We start from the raw sequence: 26765 nt of genomic DNA on the forward strand, positions 1-26765 counted from the left end.
GGGAAAATGTTTTTTACCGGAAACGGGAGAAACACAAGAATGTTCTTTGTTCTTTTGCTTGCTCGTCTTTTTGGTTAAATAAACCACATTTTCGTTTAAATTGGAACTTTGTTTGGACATTATGTTTTTCCCTTCCGTACACCACAACCCATGGTGCAACAGGGGCCTTTTGATTTGTATAATTTGAAGTTTGATTTGAAATTATTATTTGTTTGACAAACGGCTACTACAGGTGGTATTGTCACATGGTGATCTGTTTGGATTAGCAAGATCTAAATTAGCAAGTCAGACAGTGCCACACAAATGCAGCACAGGATCAACAGCATGTGCCATCATCATGACCTAGATCCTGTTACGCAAAGGTCACAGCCATGCCCTAATCAAAAGCCAGAGTAACAACAAGGACTCCATGAATAATACATTCAAAGAATTAACTAATATGTTTTTTTATGTACATGCTATACTTGCAATTGTATGACGTCTGTGGTAAAAAAAATAAATGTCAGCAGATCCAAATTATTACTCATACTACCAACGTTCTGACAAAAAAATGAAATCATTATATCTTTACATTACATTACATGTCATTTAGCAGATGCTTTTATCCAAAGCTGTTTCCGTGACAGAACATTCTTTACAGGACTGGGTTGTCAACCCTAAGCCCGACCCCCGACCCGGAGGGCCAGGTACTGGTTGCTGCCCTTTATGCCTGGGCAGTAAGTAAGTTTATCCAAAGTGACTTAAAAATCCCAAAATAAAAATTGGCATAACTTTTATTTATATTTGAGGAGGCAGATGCAGCTGATACAATCAAAACTTATTTTAGTCAAAGGGATGTCTGAAAATAATTACACAGAGCCAGCCTATGGCATAAGTGACTTCAGTGGCTGCATGTGTGTGCAATAGTGTGTGGAGAAAAAAACATATTAAAGAAATCTAGTTATCTTTAGATGTATTTAGATATCTAAATAGTGGTAATTATTTGGTTTTAGTTTGTAGTTGAAGAGTGCTCACTCATTTGCACATTTGTTTAAAAAAATCAAAATCACTTAAATGGTTTACTGAAAGTGCAATTAAAGGTTAATAAACAAAGACACAACTAATATAGCAATCTACATTGTTACATTTCTATCAGTAATAAGCTACTCTAAGGTGATGGGAGGGGCCCCAAAATCAAATTCTGCTTAGGGCCCTATAAAGGCTAGGACCAGACCTGCAATCACATTTGGTTTCTAATAGTTTTCCTCTTATGTCTGTCTTATGATCCTTTGGGGTTTTACATTCCCGTATATAATTTGTTTTTCACTATCAGTTCTTCATTAATTGATTGCTCTATTATAAGAAAACAGGATTGGAATCCATTTGCATTTTAATTATTTTTAATGACAATCATTTTGTTGACATTTAACTTTTAATCAATCCGTTTGTAGGTTAGTGCAATTAATTAACAAACCGTTTAACCTCTGGACAGTAACATGGATGAGGCTCAGATGTACTCTGAAGTTACCTGATTTAAGTGGCACTTTGGCGCGACCTAACGATGCGTAGCGATATTGCCAAACTGTACTTTCGTACAAAGAGGAAAGCTGTTAGTGATGAAGTACAAAGAAAACAAAACGTGTTGTTGTAGTAGCACATACGACAATACACACAATATGTATTCAATTAATTGTTTTTTGTTTTACTCGTCTCTATGGAAACCACACACTTGTCTTTAATGTCTGTGATGCCGGTCTTCCAACACAGAGCCGTCTGGCTTGAAGCGGAGAGCAGTTTCCAAACGATTCTTGGATTCGGATTCGATTACCTCCCCTGAACGTATCTCGCATCGATTAGCCAGGCCTGCTACAGAGCGGCGACAGGCAGCTCAGTGTGCGGCGCACCACAGACTCTGGCAGACACCTCCGCCGTTTCTCTTCATTGGCGTGGTCTTTTGTGGCAAACCGTGTTTCTTTATTCGCTCCATTTTTTGAATTCCAGCACATCATTCATCATGGGCAAAACGGACGAAGAGGAGATAATCAGAATTGCGAGGAAGATTGATAAAATGGCGCAGAAGAAAAACGGGGTAAGGCGCATGAAAGAATGAATGTTTACCTGCTTAGCCGATGTTAGGCTAATGTCGGCGCTAGTGGGCTGTGATGCGGTTAGCTGTCGGCTGTGTTGTCTTTCGACCCTAGACTGTTGTACACTGATGTAGTTCTTCTGCAAATAGTTGTCCTTGGTTGTTTTAGTCAAAAAGCTTAACATGAAGTATACTGTAGTTACGAAGAAGACCAGTCGTAAACGTTAAGCTTTTAATTATGTTTACTGTGGAGCTGCTAACAGTTAGCCGTTTAGTAGCCAACTAGTACTTGCTAGCTTTGTTGGATGCGGTCATATTATCATAACAAATTAGTAGCCATATGTCAAAATGTGAAAATCCATTCTTCTGTTAGATTATTTGCATCTAAAGTGTTATTTGTTCATTGGAAGAGGTATTCAGAGCACCAATATTTGTGGGTATCATCTCTAACAACAAACGCACTAGCCTTAATGGCGCTATAGGTGCCGCTCAACCGTTATCAGTTTAGCTATTATATACGTGATTAGTTGTTTATCTCGTTTTAAAGTCGGAACTAAGTGAAAAGTACAATTACGCATTTTCTTTGTCCTACCAACAGCACAAATCGTAACTTTGGGAACTTTAATATACTTTGGCCAAATGGAAATTATTTGCAATACCATTTTCCCCTGAGCTTCTACAAAGACCATAATAACATTGGTACTTGAACATTCTCTTCTTGAATAATTTGACATCAGAATAGCTTCAAACTAAACTATTCCTAATTAATCCAGTTCTTACCGTCAAGTTCAAACAGAACAAAGATCAGTTCCTGATAATATTTCCCCTGCCTTTTAACATATTACTCCAAAATGTACTGGTTTATTCCTTACTTAATAATCAATGAATCAAGTCATTTTTTCAGCCCTAATATCATTACTGCCTTGGCAGAGGTAAATTACTTCAAGTGAAGAATAATTTGTGTACAATGAAACCAAGATTTGTATGTTTTGACCATGCTTATGCATTAGTTGCCACATTTTGTCTTAATGCACATCTGTGCCTTCTCCTCCGCAGGCTGGTGCCTTGGATTTACTGAAGGAGCTGCGCAGTATCCCCATGACTCTGGAGCTACTTCAAGTATTCATGCTCTCTCGTCCTATGCCTTATAATAGACATGTGCTGCATGCAAACTCTGAAGCTCTATCTCGATGTTCTCCCACAGTCTACCAGAATCGGAATGTCCGTTAACGCCATCCGCAAGCAAAGTACAGACGACGAGGTGACATCTCTAGCGAAGGCCTTGATCAAGTCATGGAAGAAGCTTTTGGGTAATAAAAAGAAAAGATGATATTTCAGATGTATTAGATGTCCCAAGCTCTTGTGCATGATTTTACTTGGAGCCAGTTGAGATGTCTTTCTGTATTCGATTGGTAGTGGTTTTATGAAACTTAAGCCCAGTCTGAGCATTTGGTTATTGTAAGATATTGTCCTTCAGATACACCAGCTGTCAAAAATATCCTGTCTGATTTCCTTACCTGCTGCCTCAGTCTCCATCAACCAAGTTTTTAGTATGCAGCACAAACAAATAACCTGCACCTAGCAGTATCAGTGAAGACATGACACACAAGTAGCTAGTAGATGTCACTCAGAGAGGATGTGTGTTTCCCCAAATATCCACAATATACTTTTTTGATGGTTTGGTTTTTCTTGCTATTTGTTTGTTCTCATTGATGATGATCATAATAATAACACAGTTTGGTTATGGCTAAAGGTGACAACAGATGCATAGCAATGCTGATGATTTTTTAAAACGGCAATCACATATTGCAATATTACAACCGTATGACAATCTAATGCTCAGCCATCAACAGGCCGCTTTTACACCTGGCATTAAAATATATTTTCTGTGATTGGATTGCAATTGGATGACTGTGTAAATACACCCGAGGACAGATTGCTATCCGATCTGCCAAACCACTTTGGGAGGTGGTCGGGGATGCATTTTGACCACATTGAACAGAATTGTAAATGCAGCTAGTCTCGGATGCATCGACGCTCTATCTACATGAGCGAAAATAACATGAAAGCAGTAACAAAACTGTTTTCTACTTGTCTAAGATGACTTCTTCCCCTGCGGCGAAAGGTAAAGAGGAGTCCATAACATAACGCAACTTCACCTGTGGGTAACGTTGTTGTTGGGTTAGGGTTACCCAACAACAACAAGCTTTACCTTGATCATGTAGCAATCGGATCTTTATGTGGACACCAGAGATGAGTGTTAAGACTAGGTGTAAATGTATGTGGTGAACTGCTATTCGATCGCTATCTGATCACAGAAAAGGAATTCGTATCTCAGGTGTGAAGGGGGCCATAAATGCTGTGCTTCTGTTTCAGAGACCAGTTGCTGCAAAATTCGCTGCGTTTGTGAAATTTGCATTTCTCCCCTATTTTAGTGAATGTTGTTTCTATCAATTCCCAGTAAAGTCAACAGCCAGATGTTTGTGGGGAGAGGATAAATGAAAAACTCTATAATAACAACATTATTATAGGGCACTGATAATGCAATATTATTGTGATACTTATTCCACAACACACGATATTTTAAAACAAATATTGTGACGTATTACGATTAATTACCCTTTTCAAGTGCAAACTATATTCAGCTATTGTTCTTTCTCTTAATCATCCTGGTTGCATGGTCTTGCTGGCTTTGATTTTATTGTAACTGTGACTACAGAATGTACAAAGTCACAACCTAAGCCAGGAGAAGAGAAACTGGTCCGAGCAACATAAATGCACCTGGATTTCCTCAACACATAGTTGCAGCAACTGCTGTAAGGAAATGCTGATATTTTGGCCTGCTTTTTGCATCGCTGTTGACTGTTGTCCATCTTTAGTTCTGAGAAGAATCTATTACATGTTAACGCATGCCTAGTTCAGCCTCCCTTGCTCTGCAGCAGCAAGGATGTCCCCACAAGTGCACTGTTTCAGAAATGCAGCAGTGCAGTTTCTAGGTTTATGTTGAGCACCGCCAATCAGAAAGTCACTTTGGTGCTGAGATGTGCCCCCCCCCACACACACACACACATTTAAGCTGTACAATGTGGCAGTCTACTTTTTTGAGGCTATCAAGCATAGTCTTAAGACTTTACACTATTGACTTTAATATTGGCATTTGCTTGTTTGACTCAAACTTGTTTTTTTGTTTTATACTTTCTTGATTTTTACAACCTGAATTCTAGATGAACCTGGAGGTGGAGAGAAACCTTCAGATGAGAAGAGGAAAGAGCAAACAGCACCTGCTTCTCCCTCACAGGGAAGCCCAGAGCCAAAAGAAGAAAGGTAACAAGAAAAGCTTGGATATTTCTGATGCATTTATTATCACTTGGCTTTTCATTTGCATTTTTGTAACTGATGGAACTTATTTTCTTGCTCCCACAGCAGCTCTTGCAGTAACTCCAGCAACAAGAGCGAACCTGCAGAAGTCACACCCAACACGTTAATCAACACTTTTCCTCGTGCCCCCAGCACCTCTGATTCCATCAGGCTCAAGTGCAGAGAGATGCTGGCCAATGCTCTGCAGACTGGCGGTAATCCCATTATTCTCAACATAAAGTGTCTATTTTTGTGGTTTTCATCGTTTGGCTTTATTAATGAAATATTTAATTCACGTTTTGTTTTTCTGTTTCCTGACAGAGGACTATATTGCTATCGGTGCTGATTGTGACGAACTTGGAGCACAGATCGAGGAATATATCCTTTAAGGACCGTGGAGAGCAAATGCAGAGTTTCTCCTAACTAAAGAATGACCAAAAAGTTTTTTAAGTGTGTTTAAAATATGACTTGATGATGTACAGGAGTCATAGATGGCATAACTCAATATACAAACATTTGGTGTGCTTTTTCAGGGGTTTAACATTCACTTGTTAGTTACTGTGTCTTCTCCTACAGTTCTGTCTTTGGTTCGCTAGCTAGTTAAGATAAGCTAGTTAAGTCTTTGTCTTGAAAATGTGTCTAACTTCAATGCAAAAATACACAGAAAAGCTCTGTGTATTTCTTAAAGATGAGGGAGAGAGTGGGGCCGGGACCATAGCTAAACAAGCTCTATGTTTGTTTACAATGTGTACAGATGTAAGATGCAACCAAAATGGTGAAAATGTCACTTCTCTACATGTTAAACAACTGCTTTGATTCTGGACTGTTTACATTTATATTCTGGACACTGTTGAAAAGAGATGTTCTAAGACTTTGGTCCCCACTAAAGTGTGTATGTGTGAGGTGCAGTGCAGTGCAGTGCGTAAAGCCTTGTTTATACAGACGGCGTGCCCTACGCGCACGCACAAAGGCGTTGATACTCATCGTGTTGTTTGTAGCAGTATTCGCCTCAACGCCAGTGTGCATACAACCTAAATATTCAACTTGTGCTGCCGGTTAGTTGTCCACTGCCTAGCAGCAGTAGTAAACAACAACTTTCCGCATATCGCTTACATTGGTCTCAAAATTACTGTCCATCTCTCGGTGTTTCACATATTGGGACAAACATCCCAGCTCCACCAGAATCACCGTGTGGGCTTTTCCCCCTGGGTCACTACTCTTTCCATGGGATCGTCTTTTGTCCCTTGACAAAGCAATCCCTCTTTTTTTGTGTGTGTTAATGGCAAACTGGCAAAAACCATCATCTTTTTGTAACAGAGGTGTGTGACCCTTGGGAGCTCACGCACCCAGCGAGACACAGGATATGACGTCATGTTTGGTGCGCACCCAGCACACTACGGCGACTATAAACCTAGCTTAGGGAGCAGAGGACAGAACTCCTCCAGTAGACATGCACTTGCATACATGAGCGCGTTGGTGGGGAACAAAGAAGGTGAACATCAGTTTATTACGTTTGATCAGGAGGTCACATTCACTTGCTTTTGTCCACACCGAAGTGTATATTTTGTGTTTCAGAGCACAGAATGTTGCTGAACTTTACATGGTTTGAAACCTAATTTTTAAATGTGTAACAGCTGTTTTAATCATCAAATTTGGCAAGGTGGTCAGTAATTCCAGATATTTGTCAGAAATCACTGTATGATGCATGACTTGACAGCTTTATTAACCCACTAAATGTGTCACAACTGACACACCAAGGCTGCATCTATCAGTGTAGTTTTAGGCCCTTGTGTACATTGTGGAAATGGATTTCCTTGACTTGCTATCACGTGTCTTCCAAGAGTTCAAGAACACAGACATGAAGTACAAGAATCGTGTGCGGAGCAGAATCTCAAATTTGAAGGACGTGAAAAACCCTAATCTGCGGAGGACTGTGTTATGCGGGAGTGTAACACCTGAGCGGATGGCCAAGATGACTGCAGAGGTGTGTTATCCTGCTCTGTACTATTGTTGAAGGGTTTCATTTTAAACAATCATGAAAATGCACACAGTTATTAATGATACAGCGTCATTGTTCTGAATTTATTTTACCTTGCTTTTGTACAATTTTGGATCCGATTACCATTACAATTAAAAATCAATTAATTTAAAGGCATAATTTTGACATTCCATTTTCTGTAGGATATGGCCAGCGATGAGCTTAAGGAGATGAGGAAGAATCTGACCAAAGAGGCTGTCAGGGACCACCAAATGGCCACCACCGGAGGCTGTCAGACTGATTTATTCACCTGTGGCAAGTGCAAGGGGAAGTGCTGCACCTACACACAGGTAAATATGATCAACTCTGCTTTAATTGTGACAGTAGTGCAAGACCTTCAATGGGTCTTATGGTTGGTGACTTTTAAGCACCCAGTGTTGAAAGTATGATATAAATAATGAATGGGGTGAAAGTAGCTCAGTGGTTGAGCGAGTCGTCTTTCAACTTGAAGGTTGTGTGTTCAATTCAACAAAGCTAGTCTACATGCCGATGTGTCCTCGGGCAAGACACTTAACCCCACGTTGCTCCTGACAGCTGTGCCAGCAGTGGTGGACTGTAGCTGACACAGATCCAGACCCAGATCTTGTTCTGCATAGACCTGTAGCATTAACTGAGAAACCATTGATAATGTCTGTTTTATATGTATTACAACATGCACAGCCAGTTAAAGGGAGTTTAGTTAGTAAGACTGACTTTTTAATGCAGAGAGGCTTTTTATGAAACAAAAAGAAGCAAAGATACTTCATTTACACCTTTTCCTAAAATTGTATTTAATGACGTTACATATTTTAAAATGCTATTTCTTAAACGTACGTTTGAAATGCTTCATTTTTGAACTCATTAAGTTGTTAGCACTTTATATAAGAAGAAAGATGATTTAGACTTCCGGTTGAGCGTACGCTGGAGCGGTTGGCTGCCGCTGCTCTCCGGCTCCCCCTTCCCCCTTTCTCCCCCCTTTCCCCCTTTCTCTCCCTTTCTGATCTTAACTGTTATCTGAACTTTTTTCGTCCTGACTCTGCAAACGATCTGCTGTTAGCACCGTGTGTGTTTATCTTTATGGACGTCTTTTTCCTGTTCGTGGCGCTCTTAAGCCCAATTTATACTTCTGCGTTAAGTGCTCTGCGTAGGCTACGTAGAGACTCTGCGTCGACGCAGAGACTGTCGAAGAGCCTCTGCGTCGTCTCCGGGTGCACGGAATATTTTTTAAGTGTCCGTCACTCCGTCAAGGGACTACGGAGACGGCAAGAGCTGCGATTGGTCCTCAGGACAGGCTGAGCTAAGCTGCTCTGTGCCGGCTCTCAGTGCGCTCCGGGCGTCCTGACAGAGGCGGAGCTGATCCCCGCCGATAACGCCGCTGCCGAACTATAAATACGTCATATCTTAACACACACAGCACATGTTTAGACCCTAAATGGCCAATTTCTCGCCTCAAATTATCTTAAAACTGCGTTCCGTGACACAGATAAGTGAGAAACGGCCACTGTTTCAACAACAACAGTCTTTCGCTCTCTTTCTCTCTCGGACGCCATTGCTCACTGTAGCCAGAAGCACAACAACCTTGCGCAGCGACCCCTACTGATCGGGCGGGAAATTGCAGCGAGTGTCCGTCACCACGACGCAGAAGTATAAATGCTCGAGGCGTCTCCGTGGTGACGCAGACGGATAACGCATACGCAGTCGGAGAAGTATAATGTGGCCTTTACTCCTCCCGATCGTTATCTCCTGGTGCCTCTCACTCGCTCATCATGCGGATTTACCTGCCTGTGAGGCTTGTTCTCCTTTGGACTATTATGTCTATCTTATTAAATCCATCATCAGCCCTACTCCAATACACAGTGGCTGAGCTCCTCCAGCTTCGGTTTCATCCAACTGCCGATGCTGCGCTTCTATCCGGACATCGCTCGCCTGCCATATCGGAAATACATTCACCATGGTTGCAGACGAAGCTTCCACATTGATGACTCCACTGCCTAAACTCCATTTGGTCCACGAAACGCCGTCGACCGTGAATCTCAACCCGCAAAGTGGACCACAGTGTGTTAGCTCGCATTCCCAGAGCGGCGGCTCACGTTAGCTTATCCAACGACCGTTGCGACATCAAAGTAGGTTTAATTAATATCCGTTCTCTCACAAGCAAAGAACGTCTGCTCCATGACCTGCTCCTCGACCGCAAGTATGACTTTTTATGTCTAACCGAGACGTGGCAACAACTTAATGATTTCTCTCAGCTCAATGAAGCTACACCACCTGGGTTTGTTTACTCCAGTCAGCCCCGTCTCACCGGAGGAGGAGGACCTGGAAGATCTCGTCTGTCAAACTGATCTGGCTCATCTATCAGCCTCATTGCGACTCCTGCCCGTTTGACCACCATGGGGGCCATGGAACTCCCTCCCCCCCGGCATCAGGAACATTGTCTAGTTCGCCATCTTCAAATCCCATCTGAAAACCCACATTTTTTAACAGGCCTACTCCCTCTAACTCTCTAACTCTCTACCCGTTGCTCTTACCTTTTGTTATTTTTTTATTTTTTTATTTATTTATTTTTATTTTGTTGTTGTACGGCGACCTTGAGTGTCTTGAAAGGCGCCTTAAATATAATGCATTATTATTATTATTATTATTATTATTTATTTCCTTCTCCAGCCGTATTGGTTTGTCTGCCAGTGTGCAGCAACAGAACTCAATGAAAACAATAGATTTGATGTCTTTTTCTGGAAATGTAGTTTGTGGCCCAAGGAGGAAATTATACAATTGTGATGTGATCTCCATACAGATCCAGGTTCAGGGTTAGTTTTTTATTATTTTATTTTATTTTATTTTATTTTATTTTATTTTATTTTATTTTATTTTATTTTATTTTATTTTATTTTATTTTATTTTATTTTATTTTATTTTATTTTATTTTATTTTATTTTATTTCATTATTAAACATTAGATGGAGATGGAGGAGTGAATTGATACTGTGGTAAACTGAGGTTTTTTTTGCAGGGTGGTGGTTTGCATTGTATGACTATGAATTATTTTTTATATATATTTTTTAATAATTTTCAGGTTCAAACTCGCAGTGCTGATGAGCCAATGACCACATTCGTCTTCTGCAATGAGTGCGGAAATAGGTGGAAGGTATGTTGTTTTTTTCTTTCTAGTCCATCGAGTAACACTGCACTCCCCACTGTATGGGATGCTATGCAGACGCTATTTAAATGTACAACATGCATGGCTTGAAAAGGCTAACTCTTCACTCATATCAAAGTAATGATAATCCCACAAACAAAAGAGTCTAGTTTATTACAGCTGTAGGTTATTCACAGGCAAGAGAGAAAAAACTGAAGTGTTTCCCCAATATATATTATACCATATCTTAGCAAAAACAAAAGGACTTATTTGAACAAAGAAACTCTGTTCAAAGTCAATGCAGAGACTGAATCTGTGTATTGTTTGTGTGTGTGTGTTTCAGTTCTGCTGAACCTGCAGTCATCGTCCATGGCACTCTGACAAGTAGCAAAATTCCCGGATCAGGTTCTGTCTCTCTGCAACAGATTGGAGCTTTGTATTCCATGATACATGGTACACTATATGCCATACAAAGATGCCACTGCAGTTAATGTTTGAATAAATTTCCTGTTCATAGATTGAGCTCATTGTCGGTTTTCCCAATGCCCCCTTTCCCCAAAAATCGTTTAGTATTTTTTATTAGTTGTTTCTCACTGTCAGATATATATTATATATATATAAATACGTACGATCAATGTCTCATACTCTTTTATCTGCATTTTTTATATGTAGTTTTAACACTTTGGACAACATTGTATTAATTTTCCCCCACATCATGGCATTGTTTTATTTAATTTCCCAATAAAATGTAATCCATTTGATTAAATAGACGTGCTTTTCATTAGCTGTGTGATGTGCTTCCAATCCTTTCTGGTTATATGAGTCTTTAACACTCAGTCTGTGTGTCTTTGTGTGAGACTGAGAGCGAGAGATAGAGAGAAAGAAAGAGCAGTATACATTTGCTATTGGTGGAATATTCATTACATCAAAGTGAATGCTGATGAATGCATATTAATCTGTCCGCAGATGAGATAATGTTATTGGCTAAGCCAGCGTTTGTTTCTCTGTCCATCGTGTTTTTTGAATTGCCAGGTGCAACCACTCTGTGCTCCTGAGCTGTTGTCTGTTGTGCTGCGATCACCTCCACACACTGTTACTACGCCATTTACCATAAGGAGACATATAGGAACATTATTATGACAGAAATGTAACAAAATTTTGTGTTGCGGTGCTTCGCTTTACATTGTTTCCCCAATTTCCAATATTTCATTATATGATCTATGAGCAAATTTGTTGTGAACAGAACTTGTCTTACTGTAAAACTATAGAAGGCATCCAGAGAGTGGAAATCTTTGTCAAGGCCCCTCAGTTTCCACAGTGTCAATACTTAAATAGTGAAACGTATCTAGATCACCGTCAAAATCTAATATTTTTTCCATTCGGTAGAAGCCTACATCCTCAGTAAACATTATGTATATATGTACTTATAAATAAATAGACAACATAATCTACTTGGCAGAATGTTTTCTACCAACCTATGATAAATCAGAGGTCTCAAACTCACTGCCCATGGGTCGTATGCCTGCCACCCCAATCAAGTGCTTGCAGCTCACCACTTAATATCAAGATACTATTAGTTATTTCTGTATTTATATATATATAATATATAATTACATTCTTGTTTTGCATGGACTATACCGTCTGTCATTCTGTACCAAAACTAACACTTTTATTCAGGAATGATCTGAATTATTGTCATGAATATTGTAAATGCAATATAATTGCATATCATGATATGATTTTTAAACTCGTATCACCCACCACTATTAAACAGTTGTTGTTTTTTCCCCAAAAAAGTTTGAATTTTCCCACTATTTTCACTTGGACCAGACCCCTCCCGACCAGACTAGTTGCTTATTGGCCCCTGTAAGTGAGTTTGAGACCCCTGCCATCAAGGTTCATCCATCCATTTTCTACTGCTTTATCCTCACCCTGGACAGATCACCAGTCTATAGCAAAACCACATACAGATACAAACAACCATTCAACCATTCACTCTCACACCTATGGTCAATTTAGAGTGCCCGATTTACCTAATCTACATATTGCATGTTTTTGGACTGTGGGAGGAAACTGGAGAACCGGGAGAAAACCCACACACTCGTGGGGAGAACAAGTAAACTCCATGCAGAGTCTTGTTCAATAGATAATAATAATCTTTGTGTGTGTTCTATTTAAATCTTTGAAAGCAATCAAATCCTTCCAGAGTCAATAAAATTATTGTGCTTTATTTTATCTTAATCAAAATGCCCACAAGTCATTATTTTCTTGGAGAGTAGCAGAAAAAAAAAAACCTAAACGATATACTGTAAACATTCACATTTGTTATTTTTTTTTAACGTATTCTTCAGTAAACTCAGCGCAAAATAACACATTTCATATAGTAAACAGAAGAAGAAACAACATTTATAGGCATCACTCCAAACCATTGGCTTAGATTGTGTTTTTGAGGTTGATCCGCAAAGTGTATCCATCAGCTCAGATTGCACATCGTAAGTTAAAGTTAACTCTAAGACAAGTTAAAGTGCCACTGTGAATCACACGTTGGCAAGAAATAAAAGATCAGATCAACCAGCCCAATCCACTGTCCTCTGCAAATAAAGATGTTTTCATCATCCTCCACACTACCAAAATGGACCCATGTAGTCATGACTAAGGAATCGAGACAAAACACACGTGATAATTTGGCCAATGAGAGGGACGATCTCATCTCAGCGTCGTGCTCCAGAGAACAACCGTTGCCCATGAGAAAGATGTCGTAAGATTGAATGTCAAGGCACTTCCTCGTGTGAGGATCTTGTCTTTGAGTGACATGTTTGTGAGGCAACAAAGTAAATCAACTAAAACTATCAGAGTACATTACAGTATTGAACACTTGGCAACTCCAATTGGACTCAAAAAGAAACGCTCGCGATATACATATGAACACAGTTTACATGGTAGCTTTGGTGTTGCTGCTTACCCGGCCTCACCCCAGTGTTTGTTTCAAAAGTCACTTTCATTCAGCGGACGAGCTGTTCATGACCTTAACGTCACAAAGAAGAGACTCAACCCGCTGTCTAACAAGGTCCGTATCATACAAAGTTCAATAACACTCTGTTTTACAGGTCTATATTTGTTTTAAAAATAATTTACAACAGGTTTTCTGTAAAGAATAATGTAGTTAAGTACATAGAGTAGGGTCAGTTGAACTATACTAATATTATTTGCTGGTATAACCTACAGTGCATTCTGAATCTGATCAGCAAATGTACAAACCTAAATGAAGAATTGAAATGAGCTTTTTCACTCTGGCAGGATGTTAGACAAGAATATTTGTACCACCCTCATATCCATTAACTATTAGGTTACAGTTTTCACACTGAAGCCTCTGATTATGTGCTGGACTATTTTTTGGTCTGGTGGCGATTGGAGATTGCTCAGAGTTGAGAAACAGTCAGGCACATATCTGGCTGTCATATGCTGGCTCTGGTTTCATATTTACCATTCAAACATGAGAGTGGTATCAATTTCCCTGCCTAATAAAGAAATAAGCACATTTCCCAAATAAAAAATTTACTTTTATAACTTAATTGAATATTTCTTCCCAGAAAACTCCCAATAATGTTATTAGGAAATTACAGATCCATAAAATATAGTGTTACCCAAACTATCACATTTTCTAACACTGAGTTGAGAGTATATTTCCCTATAGTATAGATTTTTTTTATGAACTTTTCTGAAAATTGGCAATAAATATCAATAAATAAAAATACATTATCTGGTAAATAGCATCTTATGTCACACTGATATTTAGTCTTTAAGTTGTCGCACACTGAAATAAAAACATTTCTTAAACAGGCAATCCTCTGTGGTTTAACACCCCTCTGTTACCGATCTGAGTTTCTTAATGAAACGAAATGTGACGAGAACTGTGTCGTCACTGCGTCGTGACTCTGACCGCGCGTTTACGGGCGCCTCAGTCACGCACAGACCCTGCATGAACTGGAGTTGCCAAGTTGACGTCACGGGTGCCAAAGTGTGAGGTTGGGTAACAAAACAGGGTGAAATTAAAACCATACAGTACCCCACAAAGCTGCCTGCAAGTAGAGCTAACGCGTAGCCTTTGACTTGAGCTTTGATTTTTATACGCAGTAAATAGAACCAGGCGTTTCCACATAAAATACCCACAATTCCACTTTTTTTTTTTTTTTTACTATTTACAAACGCATTATATATGGCCTATGTGTATATATATATCTATATTGATATATATAGATATATAGTCTACAGTAGGAATAATTTCCCCCCCAAACAATCATACAAAAAAAAAACAGACCATAAAAAACTCTGAACACAAATAAAATAGATTATTTCTATCAAAAGAAAGGAAAAAGAACTCCGAAACTAAATGTATTCATATTCCTTTGGAGTGTTTTGCTAAGTTGATCTGTAGCAGTACTTGTGATTTCAAGCCCTCGGGAGATTTTGAGACCTGAGTGTCTTCGGTCAGGTGCAGATCACACAACAGAACTAAGATCCCTGGGAGGGGCCAGGCCCGAGGCCAGGTTCATGTAATCCTACACTGAACATACAAAGTAACATTTGTTTAAAGGGGGGGGGGGGGGATTGAGAGGGCAGCAGGGGTGGTAAAGTTAAAGGTGAGTTAAAAGATCACAGGTCATCACCACCCTAAGATTCAGGTGACTGCTCTGACAGAGTGTTGAGCAGGTTTTTGTAGGCCGAGGAGTTCATGTAGCGAGGATACGAGTCTCTTTGCATGAGTGTGTAGATCTGCAGCTGGGCGTCATCAAAAGTGTGCAAGGTGGGTTCCAGCATGTTCCTATTGATAGCCTCACGCACACGGGAGTCAAGGCTCACCTGGGGGTGAAGGAGGTTGGGGGGGGGGGGGGGAGGGGGGGGCGGGAACAGAAAGAAAAGCATTTAACTTAATATTTTACTTTTTTTGCCTTTGTTTTTAAAGTGACTGTAAAGCAAGTACAGCATTGTTCCTCTTAACACATGATACATGTAAGATAATAGTGGCTGAGAACGTGTAAAAATGACAACTGTGTAGTGAAGATTGAAAACAGTTTCCCTCCACTCTTTCTGGATTTTTTAGCCGTGTTTTAAAGTTCATTGATGCACTGGTGTCATAGTTAGCATAACTCCTCCCCAAACTCTGTAACAATATTAATACCCTCAGCAAGCTTTATCAGAGGTTTACATATTAACTGTGAGTAAAGGCTCATTTATACACCTGTGGTTCTCAAACTGTGGTATGTGTACCACCAGAGGTATATGCAGGAATATAATGATCTATTGTATATACCAGGGTATGTGATCGGAGAGAAGCTGAAGTTTGACCTTAGTGGGTAGAAAATGAAACAACTAACAAAATAATTATAATTAATTAAATAATAATTTACACCACTGTATTGTAGCATTGGTGAAAATGATGTTACTTTGAGAGCTCAATATTTCCACAGGTGCTAGTCGAGAACTGCCGTATGCAAAAGACGGAGACGGAGATGGACGGAGCCTTTCATCTGCACTTTGCGTTCATTTCGTCCATCACACAGATGAAACGGAGAAATACCACCGGAAATCATGGGGACAGCATAGATTGAACAGTCCCATCAGTCAGTTAAACGACAAAGAAGCAGCCTACAGTTAGAGTGCAACTGGCATATTGTCTGGCAAGGCACTCAGCTTCACTCACTGTCATGCTATGGTTTGATTTGAGAGGCTATCCGATGAAGCAAGTTGTCAAAAGTCGCAGCGGACATATAGAAATATTTAAAATGTGTCATTTAAAATACACCAATGAGTCGTATTCCCCATTAATGAGACGACTTTCATTCAGTGGTCTAACATTCCACCGCCGCAAAATCTGATTGCGTTTCAGTCTGGTCTCAATGTTTGTTAATGCCTGCAACTTGGTACTCAGCACTGTCCTCGAGAGGAATTATTGCCATACCAACGCAAAAGACAGTGACAGAGGTTACGGATGTAAAACAGACTAACATGGAGTATAAACAGGCCTTAACTCCCACCCACTCCTATGCTACTGCCTTTGGTTTGCTACTTAGTGGAGATGTCTTTGTCTTTAAAACATGTCTTCCCTGGATGCAGAGAAACACAAACAAGTTCTTACACTTGATTTCTAATTGGTTAAGATGAGTAAAGGAAGTGAAGAGCAGACTCTTGCTGTGAGGCTGCAGTACCACTGATAGAGAAAGAGGGAGACAGAGAGCAGGACTGGAGCTAAACCAGTTCTGTGTTGGTGTACAGTATGTTGTGAAACTATGACCAAAGTGGTGAAAATCTCACTTTTCTACATGTTTGTTGGTTTGATACCAGAGCGTTTACATTTATATGAATCTAAAAACACTGATCAGCAGCGACGGACTTCACAGACTGTGTTCCCCACTAAAGCATATAAACCAGTATGTGTGTGTGGCAGTGCATGAGGAGAGGAGAGCTCCTCCAGTGGATGCCGACTTTAGTGGGGACCAAAGCAGGTGAGCATTGCTATATTGTGCTCATGTAACCGTTTCTGGAAGATGATTTGGCAAATATCCTTAAAATGGTAAACTATTCCTTTAAAGCAAGAGAGAATAACTTGAACATTTCAGAGACATAATTAATTTTCACCAAACACAGTTATTGTTATATTACAAAGAACGTGAGCTGTCCAACCTCTTTTGGTGAGAGAATAGAGATGTAGTCCTCGTAGATGACACGGGCCTTTTCCTCTATCGCACTCTTATTGGTCTCTTTGCTTAGCTCCTCACAGGCTAACCAGAAGAGCATGTTCTCCTCGCTGAACTCGGTGCGAAGAAATTGTCTGAAGGAGTTTCTTCCTGCTGGGCAACACATCAGCTTGTCAAACGACTGCCCCCACAAGCGCACATCATCCAACGTGGGCTTGGGGCTGCAAAGGAGGGAAACAATGCGGGAGTTAATGACTGCAACGTTTGTCGAAAAAGTGGTGTTTGAAGATGCACTGACATGAACTGACCAGTCTTCACAGTCTGAGGTCCCCTCCTTGATGTCATAAGAAGCCTTTCGGTTCCGTTCATCGCGGTCTTCATTCCTGATTATGAGACGAACGTGTGAACACACCAAACAAGAGCAAAATGGAGATTTAACAACCATAACCACTGTGGCTTCAGTTTCTAGATCAGTGGTTTTCATACTTTTTATACCAAGAACCACCTAAGGAAATATTGAGCTCTCAAAGTAACACCATTATCACCAAAGTTAAAATACAGTGGTGTAACTAGGTCGAGCAAAGTCAGCTACAGACTTTTCACAGGAAGCAGATTTATTCCCAATCAGATCATTTGCTCTCTCATCATCCTCCTCTTTCTCACATATACTTCACACACTGGTTTAGAGAAATTAGATTAAGATGGAGCAAGAGATAAGGTGACTCTAATTATTATTATTTAATTTCTTATAATTCTTCCGCTCTGATCACATACCCTGATACAGTAGCACAGTATTTCTGATTTTCCTCCAAGTACCACGAGAAGAAGCTTACGTACTACTGGTGGCACACGTAGCACAGTTTGAGAACCATGTCTCTAGAATTTAAAAGTGTCTGTTTTCAACCTTTCAGATATAAAGATTAATTTATATTCTCTGTTGTGCTGTTTGGACAAAAAAAAAAAAACCAAATAAACTTTACTTCAATCAGCAGATTATTAATTATTATTATTATTATTATTATTATTTTAATTATAATAAGAACATTTAACGTTTGTAGACACGGTATATAGACATAGTCTATATAGGACACATATGTATTGTTGCCACTTTATTTATCTGTGTGTTTGTATCTTGCAATTTCCTAACACTTATGTCAAGCGTTGAGCTTTCTCACTTTCAAAGCAAGTATAACACATATAAACATCCAAATCAGTATACTTTTTGACATTTGTTTCATATTATTTGGCTTGCATCGTGACCTTAAATTCTAATGTATGATGTTTTGCATATTTCCATACTTTGAATATTAGACTGGAGCCTGCTGCAGAAACTCCGGTGAAGAATACCTACCAAGAACAGCTACAGCAGCAACACCAGCAGAAGCAACATGCATTTGAGGCCCGTGGGTTGGCCTGGTCCGGCTGGCCCTGCTGGGCCGGTGCAGTCCCCCCCACTGCCGACTCCTGCTGCACCGACATCTGCCTCTTTCGCATCTCCATCCGCTCTGATCCCATGGGCTACGGATGGACAGAGCAAAGGGAGCCACTGCGTTTAGCATTATCATGTTGCGGTGAATGTCTTGTACACACTGTATCTTTAGCTCCAGAAACAAACCAGTGCCACTGTGCCGGTGCAACAAAGTCAGTAAAGACAGCACTGAGTGTAATGGCAGTGTGAAATCCTTTCAGCCTCCACGGCATCACATTCACCACATTTGGCTGAATCTTTAAATTCATTTGAGTCGTGCTCATCACTTGACAGCTGTCTGTTTTGTCTGTGCAGGAAGTTAAGTGTCTGGACAGAGCGTGTGCTCACATGTCCAGAGGTCACACTGCAAAGGAATGCCGCTCTATTCAGTGGGACAGTATGGAGGAATAATTTGCAGATTGTGTTCTTTCTGCTGCCAAATGAGCACTCAGCAAGCACATGTCCATCATTATATTCTCTAACTGGTGCTATGACACCTCGTACACCTTGAATTACACATGAAAAATGGTGGGATTTAGATCACTCATTCAGTATCGTAATCCAAAATGTGCAATATCCCATCTGTGAGATTAAAGGATGTGCAAAGCTCACTGGAGCCAATGTGGAGTGACATATTAAATACACTTGCAAAATAATGTAAATATTTGTCAGATTGCCCTGCACCTTCAGGCACCATCCCTCACGAGAAATGACTGTTAATTGTGAGAGTATTTCTCAAGCGTATTCCACAGAATCCCCATGAAGGTTTAGGCCTATATGTAAACCACAGACAGGCTAAGCTCACAGAATGACTTCTTGTCTGATTTTAACAAATGTGTCATCACCGGGTCAGACACTGAAAAATCCTGTCACATCAGTTATGTTACTAAACTGTCACTTCCAACTCATGGAATCACCTGGTCACTGCCAGACAAGAGAAAACGGTGCTTTAATGAAAATAAAAGAAGATAAATGTCAGAAGATTTGGTGGATGGGAGGGAGGGGGGGGTGGTTGGGGGGTGGGCTGGGAGATGTTGAAGGCGCAGCTTTGCAAATCTATAACCGCAGCATCGCTCTATCACAGTCTTTCAGTTAATACAATACCATTTTGGTCATTTCTAAAATGGATCCGCGCGCGGGTTTTTTGTTCGGAGCTGCTTGGTGCGTCGTGCCAAATGGCATATTTTATGCGTTAGGTGTCGGGCACTTCAAAGCGGGTGCAATTGCGGCTACGGCTTGACTCAACAGCAATAGACGATGAAATGGGGGGGGGGGGGGGGGGGTCGTATCCATTCAAATGATAAATCATGATAACAACACACAAACCGCAATTCTCCCCGCTTTTCTTTTTCTCCCTCTCTCTCTCTCTTTTTTTTTTTTTAAATACCCACATCAGCAATATACGTAATCGGCATCGGGATTAAATATGTTTCTGCATTATTTCAAACAATTGCATTTTGCAACTCGCATCACATCAATGGAAAGTGTCACCATGAAGAACCGAAGAGCTTCATCGCCCCGGACAACCACCGAAAAGACACTGCCTAGATCTGTTAAAAGCCCCACTGTACAGCAAGAGAGTGACATGCCATTTTAAAACCCCGGGAAACGACAGAAGACGCAGCACTGTCCATATATCACTTACAATGTCGCACAATACTGACAGAATACTTACAATTTCACCATGTATGCACAGCGAGAAGAGGTAATTCTTTGCCTTGATTACATCCGATGGCACATAAGGCTTTTTTCTCCCGACCGGCTGCTTCAAGTCAGTACGCATGCGTCCTGCCTCCAACTCGTAGTAGCTCAGTGAAAGAGTGTAAACCCCCGACAGTAAAGCACAGGTTTACCTCGAATACGCACGAGTCTGTGGGAAAAGGGGGGGGGCGACTGCAATGCTGCGTGACACTTCACGATTAGAACCACGTTTAAATCGAAGCCTTTTCAGCCTCAAACACCTTTAAACTCCTCTCTCTCTTTCCACATTCTTCCTACTCACGAAACTGAAAAATGAGAGAAAGTCGCTGTCTGTGGTGCTGAAACAGACCAGCAGCAGCTCACACATGAGAGTGAAGGAGAGTCAGAATGACTCTGACAGCCAGGGTTATGTAATTTGTGGACTCCAGTCTTCTCGTGTACACGTTCTTGAATGATTTATCCATCAAGAAAAAAACAAATGAAAAACTCTCAACCCATAAATCATAAATCATTTTATTTAACCTAGAGTTACATTGACATTTGCATCTCATTTGCAAGTGAGATATAAACATATGCATCATATGCTAAATGGTTTGTATTTCTTTATTTCTGGGCTTTTTTTTGGTCCATATACAGTAAATATATACATGTTATCTTGCACTCTCTGACTCTTAATCACATTTTTATTTTCTTTATGGGTCTATTCTTATTGTAGGCCATTTTACATCATGGGTTAGAGAATGCCCTTTTTATTAGCTTAATTTGATAAATATTGCATGCAGTATTACTATTATTTACTTACCTATTTCATATTATTTGCTATTATTTACATATATGATTCCTATAGGTTTTGTTTGTTCATTAGCAGTTTAGTCTCTTTTTAGTTTGCCCTTATATTTCCTCACTTCCTTGTGTCTAGGTCATGTTTAATATTTGTTTATCTTATTTATTGATTGGACACACACACACACATTTTTCTTACATAACTACCCTCAGCTGTTTAATATTAGATCTGCCGAAACCTCAGTAAGGCTCAGAATCAGAAGAATTTATTTGATAATTTTGTCATCACTTGTTCCAACCACTGAATAAAAGAAAATAAACATAAGTGAGTAAAAGACAAATGAATACAAATATAATAGAGCATATAGTGTAATTGAGGAAGTGCTTAATAGATAACAAGAAAAGTATGTTAACTTGAGTAAAATGCACAAGTAATATTGCACTTAAGTGAGATTGTAATATTGCACATGGTGTAATAGGAGTATAACACTTAATCATATACTATAATATTGCTGTTTCACATGGAAAACTTTACAATTACATCTGTTATTCATTCAAACTAAGAATTCACCTCAAGTATAAACCATAGTTTATCCTTTCTTCTGTGATTCTTTGCATCAAGGTCCATTGTATTCAAGCCTTTATTTCATTATTTCTTTAATTGTTAGGCTCTTAAACAGTGCAGGCCTGAAACTGATGATACAGAGGACAGCGCTGCCATCTGTAGGTGGCTTGTGTTACAGCACTAACACAATGTCTAAGTTATTACACATTAAATAACATAGCACACACTGACTTTATCAGTTATCATGAGGATGTTCTGAGAGTCATGGCAAGATTGTCTCTTTGTTATGACCTCTTGTATGTTTTACATACTTGCATTAGAATCACGCAGTGCTCAAGTAACTGCTATTTTATACAGAATTAAGCACAAGTTAAGAAAATCACATATGTGTTTTAAAGCATTCCTGTATATGCCACTATAAATCAACCTTTTTCCTCTGTGTGCACATAATGCCTTCCTTTATATAAACACCAGATGGCACTCTGAACTCAACTCCTGTTCTGCAAAAGTCTGCTACAATATATTGTAGTTTTCCCTAATGATGTCCTTACTTTACAGCAGCGTGTTTCTGCTGCAGACGCTACGGCTCATATCGTCATTGAGATGATGGAATCAATTCCTCCCACATTGTAATGTAATGTATTGTGACAACATGTATCTGTAATGCAATCATGATATAATCACCTGTAATACAAGACTGAGTGGTGAAGTGTTTGTGCACAGACGTAGGTGCTGCTCTGAATTGACCCACGCACTGCTCAGGCATTTGTCAAAAGAAAAAAAGGCCAAAAACTAGACTTCCATTCTTTTCAGATTAATTACTTTCACGTTACCTCAGCATCCACACATCTTTATCACCCCCAGAGACGTGGTTGTTCCCCCCACACTTCATTTAACACCTTGCCTTGTGTTAATATAATACAATGCAGACCCACAAAAAAGCCTTGTGTGGTTGATTTCTTTTTTTGAATTTGATGAGCACATAGACTTTTTCGCTTTCAGAGCACAAAGCCAAGTGGAGGAGTCTGAACACGCAAGGTCACACTTGAGAGTGGGACGGCAGGATGAATAAAGTCCTTTTGGTGTGATTGAGGGGATTCAAATCAGCGTCTATTCAGACTGCATCTCAATATACACCGAGGCAGCAGATATAATAAATGACATCTGTGAGCATCTTCAAGGTGAAGATGAGTCGTCCAATCCTGGCAACAAGGAAGGTAAGAGAATAGGAAACTTTTGGGGTTTTCTTTCCAGTTGACTTCATTAATACTTTCCTACTTCCCTAAGGTGTGTTGATGAAGTTGGTCTTTATACATTTAAAGTCAGACTGAATTAATTAAAACACAAAAAGTGTTGTTAGTCATTTATTAATTTGTATATACCTTCACAGGCAACATGATTCCGTGATGACTGGCAGTATGGGATGAAATCAACAAGGAATTTTACACTTTGCACACACATTATCTGTCGTGAGTGCAGCACTCTCCAGTCATTTCAGGGTTTTCCTATTTGAACATTTAAAACATTCAGTTTTGTCTTGTTTTACCTTCTGCTTAACTTTGTAGTGTTTTCATAATGTAACAGTTTGTCTTCTGCAGGCCGATTCTGAAGCATCGTTAATCATCGGTGTCCTGAGTTCACCTGAGGGTGATCCTGCCTCAGTGTCTGCATTTAGGTCCTCGTTTTGTTAGAACATAACAATTATCTGCTGGAGCTGTGACACTGTCATCTCACCTATTGCCTGAATGCCATCACTAATGCTGCAGGGGAGCTGTTGTCGTTGTTGTAATTATATTTCAAATTGCATTCATTTAGTTTTTGGGCGCAAAATGCGAAATCCAATTTGCAGCGGGATATAAAAAGTACATTCAACACAAACAAGGTACTCGTGAATACATATATTCCTGGAGGCAGGGAGCAGGTAAAGGATGATTGGTATAATATGTATCCATCACATTTCTTGTCACTTGTGTTCAGCTCATGATAAAAGCATGATGTAGTGAGGAAGTGAATAATGTTAATTCACAGCCAACACTGACAACATTTACATTTACAGACTTACATAAAATGTGTGAGGCATGTAGTAAGTAGTACAGTCTTTTATATGATATTCATATTATATTATTTCTAGGCCATAAAGGTGATAATATTGCCACAGGAACACAATAAAGCAGTTTTGAATTAGCATGTGTTATTGAACAGCTGGATAAATGTTACTTTGATTTTTTTTTTCCCTCTGTTGAAGTGGGTACATCCCATAAAGAATGAACTGACTGCATTGCCTCTGACTTTACATACGTGTAACTGATCATCAATAAGAAAGATGAGGTGGTACATAAAAGTACACATAAGTGTGCTTAGAGTGCAATATTATTATTAAGAGCTGCTATTTTGTGCAAAGATAGGTCATGGCATTGTAATGTCCCACTCTTTTTTTTGTCATTCCCTCACCATGTGTCCTTGAGAAAGGATTAAAAATGGCCCAAAGTTTAGTAGTTAAGTAAATAAAGCACACTGAACTCCATGAGTCTGCTGGCAATATAGAGCTACATTAATTATATGACTAATAACGAGAATAAATCCACTCAAAATTAACATAGCCCTGTGCTATCTTTGCAAAGGTATTCTAGGTGTGTTTAGTCAAATCTTAAGTTTGTATTTAATCCATATAATCAGTCAGAAATGGCATCAGTGTTGGTATATTGGTATATTTGATTTTCACCAGAGTAGATATTGTCATATTCCAACATTCCTTATATACATGCAGTATCTGATGTAGACTAAGTGAAAACACACATAAAGTGTGAAATTGATGGGTACTGTTGTCATTCTTACTAAATGTAGCTGTATTTTACAATGAAATAGTTTGATTAGAAGCTAAAAGACTCCATTTGTTGCTCTGAGATATACAAAGTGAGTGTTATATATACTGATATACTGATTTAATTGACTCCTGAAAGCACCGAAAGCAGTTTTTTGTCTTTTTTTTTTTTTATAATACCTACTTTACTACATAGCGTCCTCAGAAATCTTAATGTATCCCTTTATCATCAATCATTTTGATGCCAAACCCAAAATACCACGATCTCAGGCTATGTGACATTCCTGGAATCACACTCTTTCAAGATAAAGCATCTATTTCTTTAGATCTTCTTAAGCCTCGCTCAGACGGAAGTACCTCCTTAAATAGAAGTTTGGCAAGAGTCACAAAGGGATACTGACACTCAGACAAGAACAGTACAGTGGCCACAACAACAACAACAACAACAACAACAACAGCAGCAGCAGCAACAACTGCAGAATGTGGGCTGTTTCATTTACTTTATATAATTATCAATAACTTATTTTTAAAGATGTGTGGGAATTTTAATGAATTTAATTAAACTGTAAGCCGTATTAATTCAAACTATTTCAGAAGCAGACCTATGTTGTTATATGACACCTAAGACAGTAATGAGCTAATTAGTAATTAGTCATGCCGTGACTCAAATCACTCCTGGAATATGTTTTCTAAGCACAATAATCTGTTACATATAGTGTATGGATACACACATTACTGTTCTATCAGTGCTGAAGATATAAAAACCTATAACACATCCAAACCTCAAGGCACACCATCTCCTGTTCCTCTCGGTCAGGGTCATTGTAGTCCACAGGGTACCCCGCACCACGCCGACAGGACCAGGCCAGTCCCCGTACCCGCTGCCACATCAGGGCCCTGGTGCCTCTGATCCCCCGCAGAGCAGACGTGGGCCTGATCTCCCACTGCCTCGTCGCTCTAACACTTGGCATGCTCCGACCATGCGGCCTCACTCGTCACGTGAGGCTGGAGTCTGTTCGAGATCATAAGAAATCTGCACACGCCTCACTCCTTTCGTCTGTGCTTTCCCAGTGTCCTATCTGAAACACATTGTGTCAGAGAGCGGGCGAGGAGGGGAGGAAAATGTATCTGTGACCCATCGGTGACAAAGAGTGTTTACAACAGAGAGGACAGAAGGGGATTAGGACAATGTTCCCCCTGGATGCAGTCCTGATTCCTCTGTGCTTTACCACGTCTCACCAGCTTAGGCCAGATTAAGCCAGGAGCTCTTAGTGTCTGAGTGAGGCGGATGGAGAGGAAGACGAGGGACAGGCGTGAATTCATTTGAGATTATATGCTTTTTTGGTGAATTTCCATGTAATACAAAGGATTAAAACGTGTTGGTAAATGGTCTTCATTGAGGAAACATATGGAGTTATAAGGCATTATACAACCGTTACAAACGAGTTGGAAGCAAGTAATTTTGTGAGATGAGAGGCTTTAAATGTGTGTTGATATTAACACAGCACTGGGACTGTGGGGTTATCAAGCTACACTGTTATGCCTGGTTCAGGGAAATTTTGAAAATATTTTTCAAAATATATTTTATATTTTATTTTTTCTATGTACCATTTATTTAGCCAGGAAGGTCCCGTTGGGATCTCTTCTTCCATGAATTAGTTAGTTTTAAGAGTGGGTTTGCTAGTTTTTATTTATTTTTGTAGTTTAATTTTAGTGTAAGTTTTAGTTTTCTTATAATATGTATTTGCCAGGTGCAAGATTAAAAAAAGTATTGTATCATAAAAGTACGGCAAAAGATGCCATTTTAAAAAATTTATTAGGACACAAGAACAATCATCCCTGAAACAAATATTGCAGTGTTGAGGTTGGATGTAGTTATTGTGAAAAGTAAAAAAATACAGCCAACAGACTAAAGACACACATAAACATAACAACATAACTAATAATAATACTACATAACCTTGTGACACATCACATTGTTTGTGAACCAGGAGTCTCAGGGGCTCAATCTGAGGAAAAAACCTGAGCAAAATAATAATAATAAAACACAACAAACCCAATAAAAGACGAGAGGTTTCACTTAGATGAACCAACTACATAACAATTGTTATGTGTAACTTTCATAGCCTTATGTCCCACATTGTAAACAAAAACAAAT

At 39.6% G+C, this 26765-nt stretch overlaps 2 protein-coding genes across 3 annotated transcripts; one reads left to right on the forward strand and one right to left on the reverse strand.

Annotated features, from left to right (window-relative positions):
* The first annotated feature begins 1896 nt into the window (after positions 1-1896).
* On the forward strand, positions 1897-11275 carry tcea1 (transcription elongation factor A (SII), 1). 2 transcript variants are annotated; one of them, XM_083890213.1, is made up of 10 exons: positions 1897-2068; positions 3122-3184; positions 3270-3375; positions 5290-5389; positions 5489-5637; positions 5744-5800; positions 7252-7406; positions 7604-7750; positions 10512-10583; positions 10918-11275. In XM_083890213.1, exons 1-10 carry the CDS (start codon positions 1994-1996, stop codon positions 10924-10926), a joined length of 933 nt encoding a protein of 310 aa, XP_083746339.1. In that variant the 5' UTR covers positions 1897-1993; the 3' UTR covers positions 10927-11275. The 2 variants fall into 2 exon arrangements, with proteins under 2 accessions (XP_083746339.1, XP_083746340.1); XM_083890214.1 differs by having other exon boundaries at positions 5492-5637.
* Positions 11276-15245: 3970 nt separating this feature from the next.
* rgs20 (regulator of G protein signaling 20) lies at positions 15246-25578 on the reverse strand (the record flags this gene model as incomplete). The annotated part of the gene is made up of 5 exons (XM_083890160.1): positions 15246-15434; positions 17256-17490; positions 17578-17652; positions 18621-18787; positions 25390-25578. 5 exons carry the CDS (start codon positions 25576-25578, stop codon positions 15246-15248), a joined length of 855 nt encoding a protein of 284 aa, XP_083746286.1.
* Positions 25579-26765: the final 1187 nt, after the last annotated feature.

The sequence above is a fragment of the Microchirus variegatus genome, assembly GCF_963457635.1.
Source record: "Microchirus variegatus genome assembly, chromosome: 5".
Classification (NCBI taxonomy): domain Eukaryota; kingdom Metazoa; phylum Chordata; class Actinopteri; order Pleuronectiformes; family Soleidae; genus Microchirus; species Microchirus variegatus.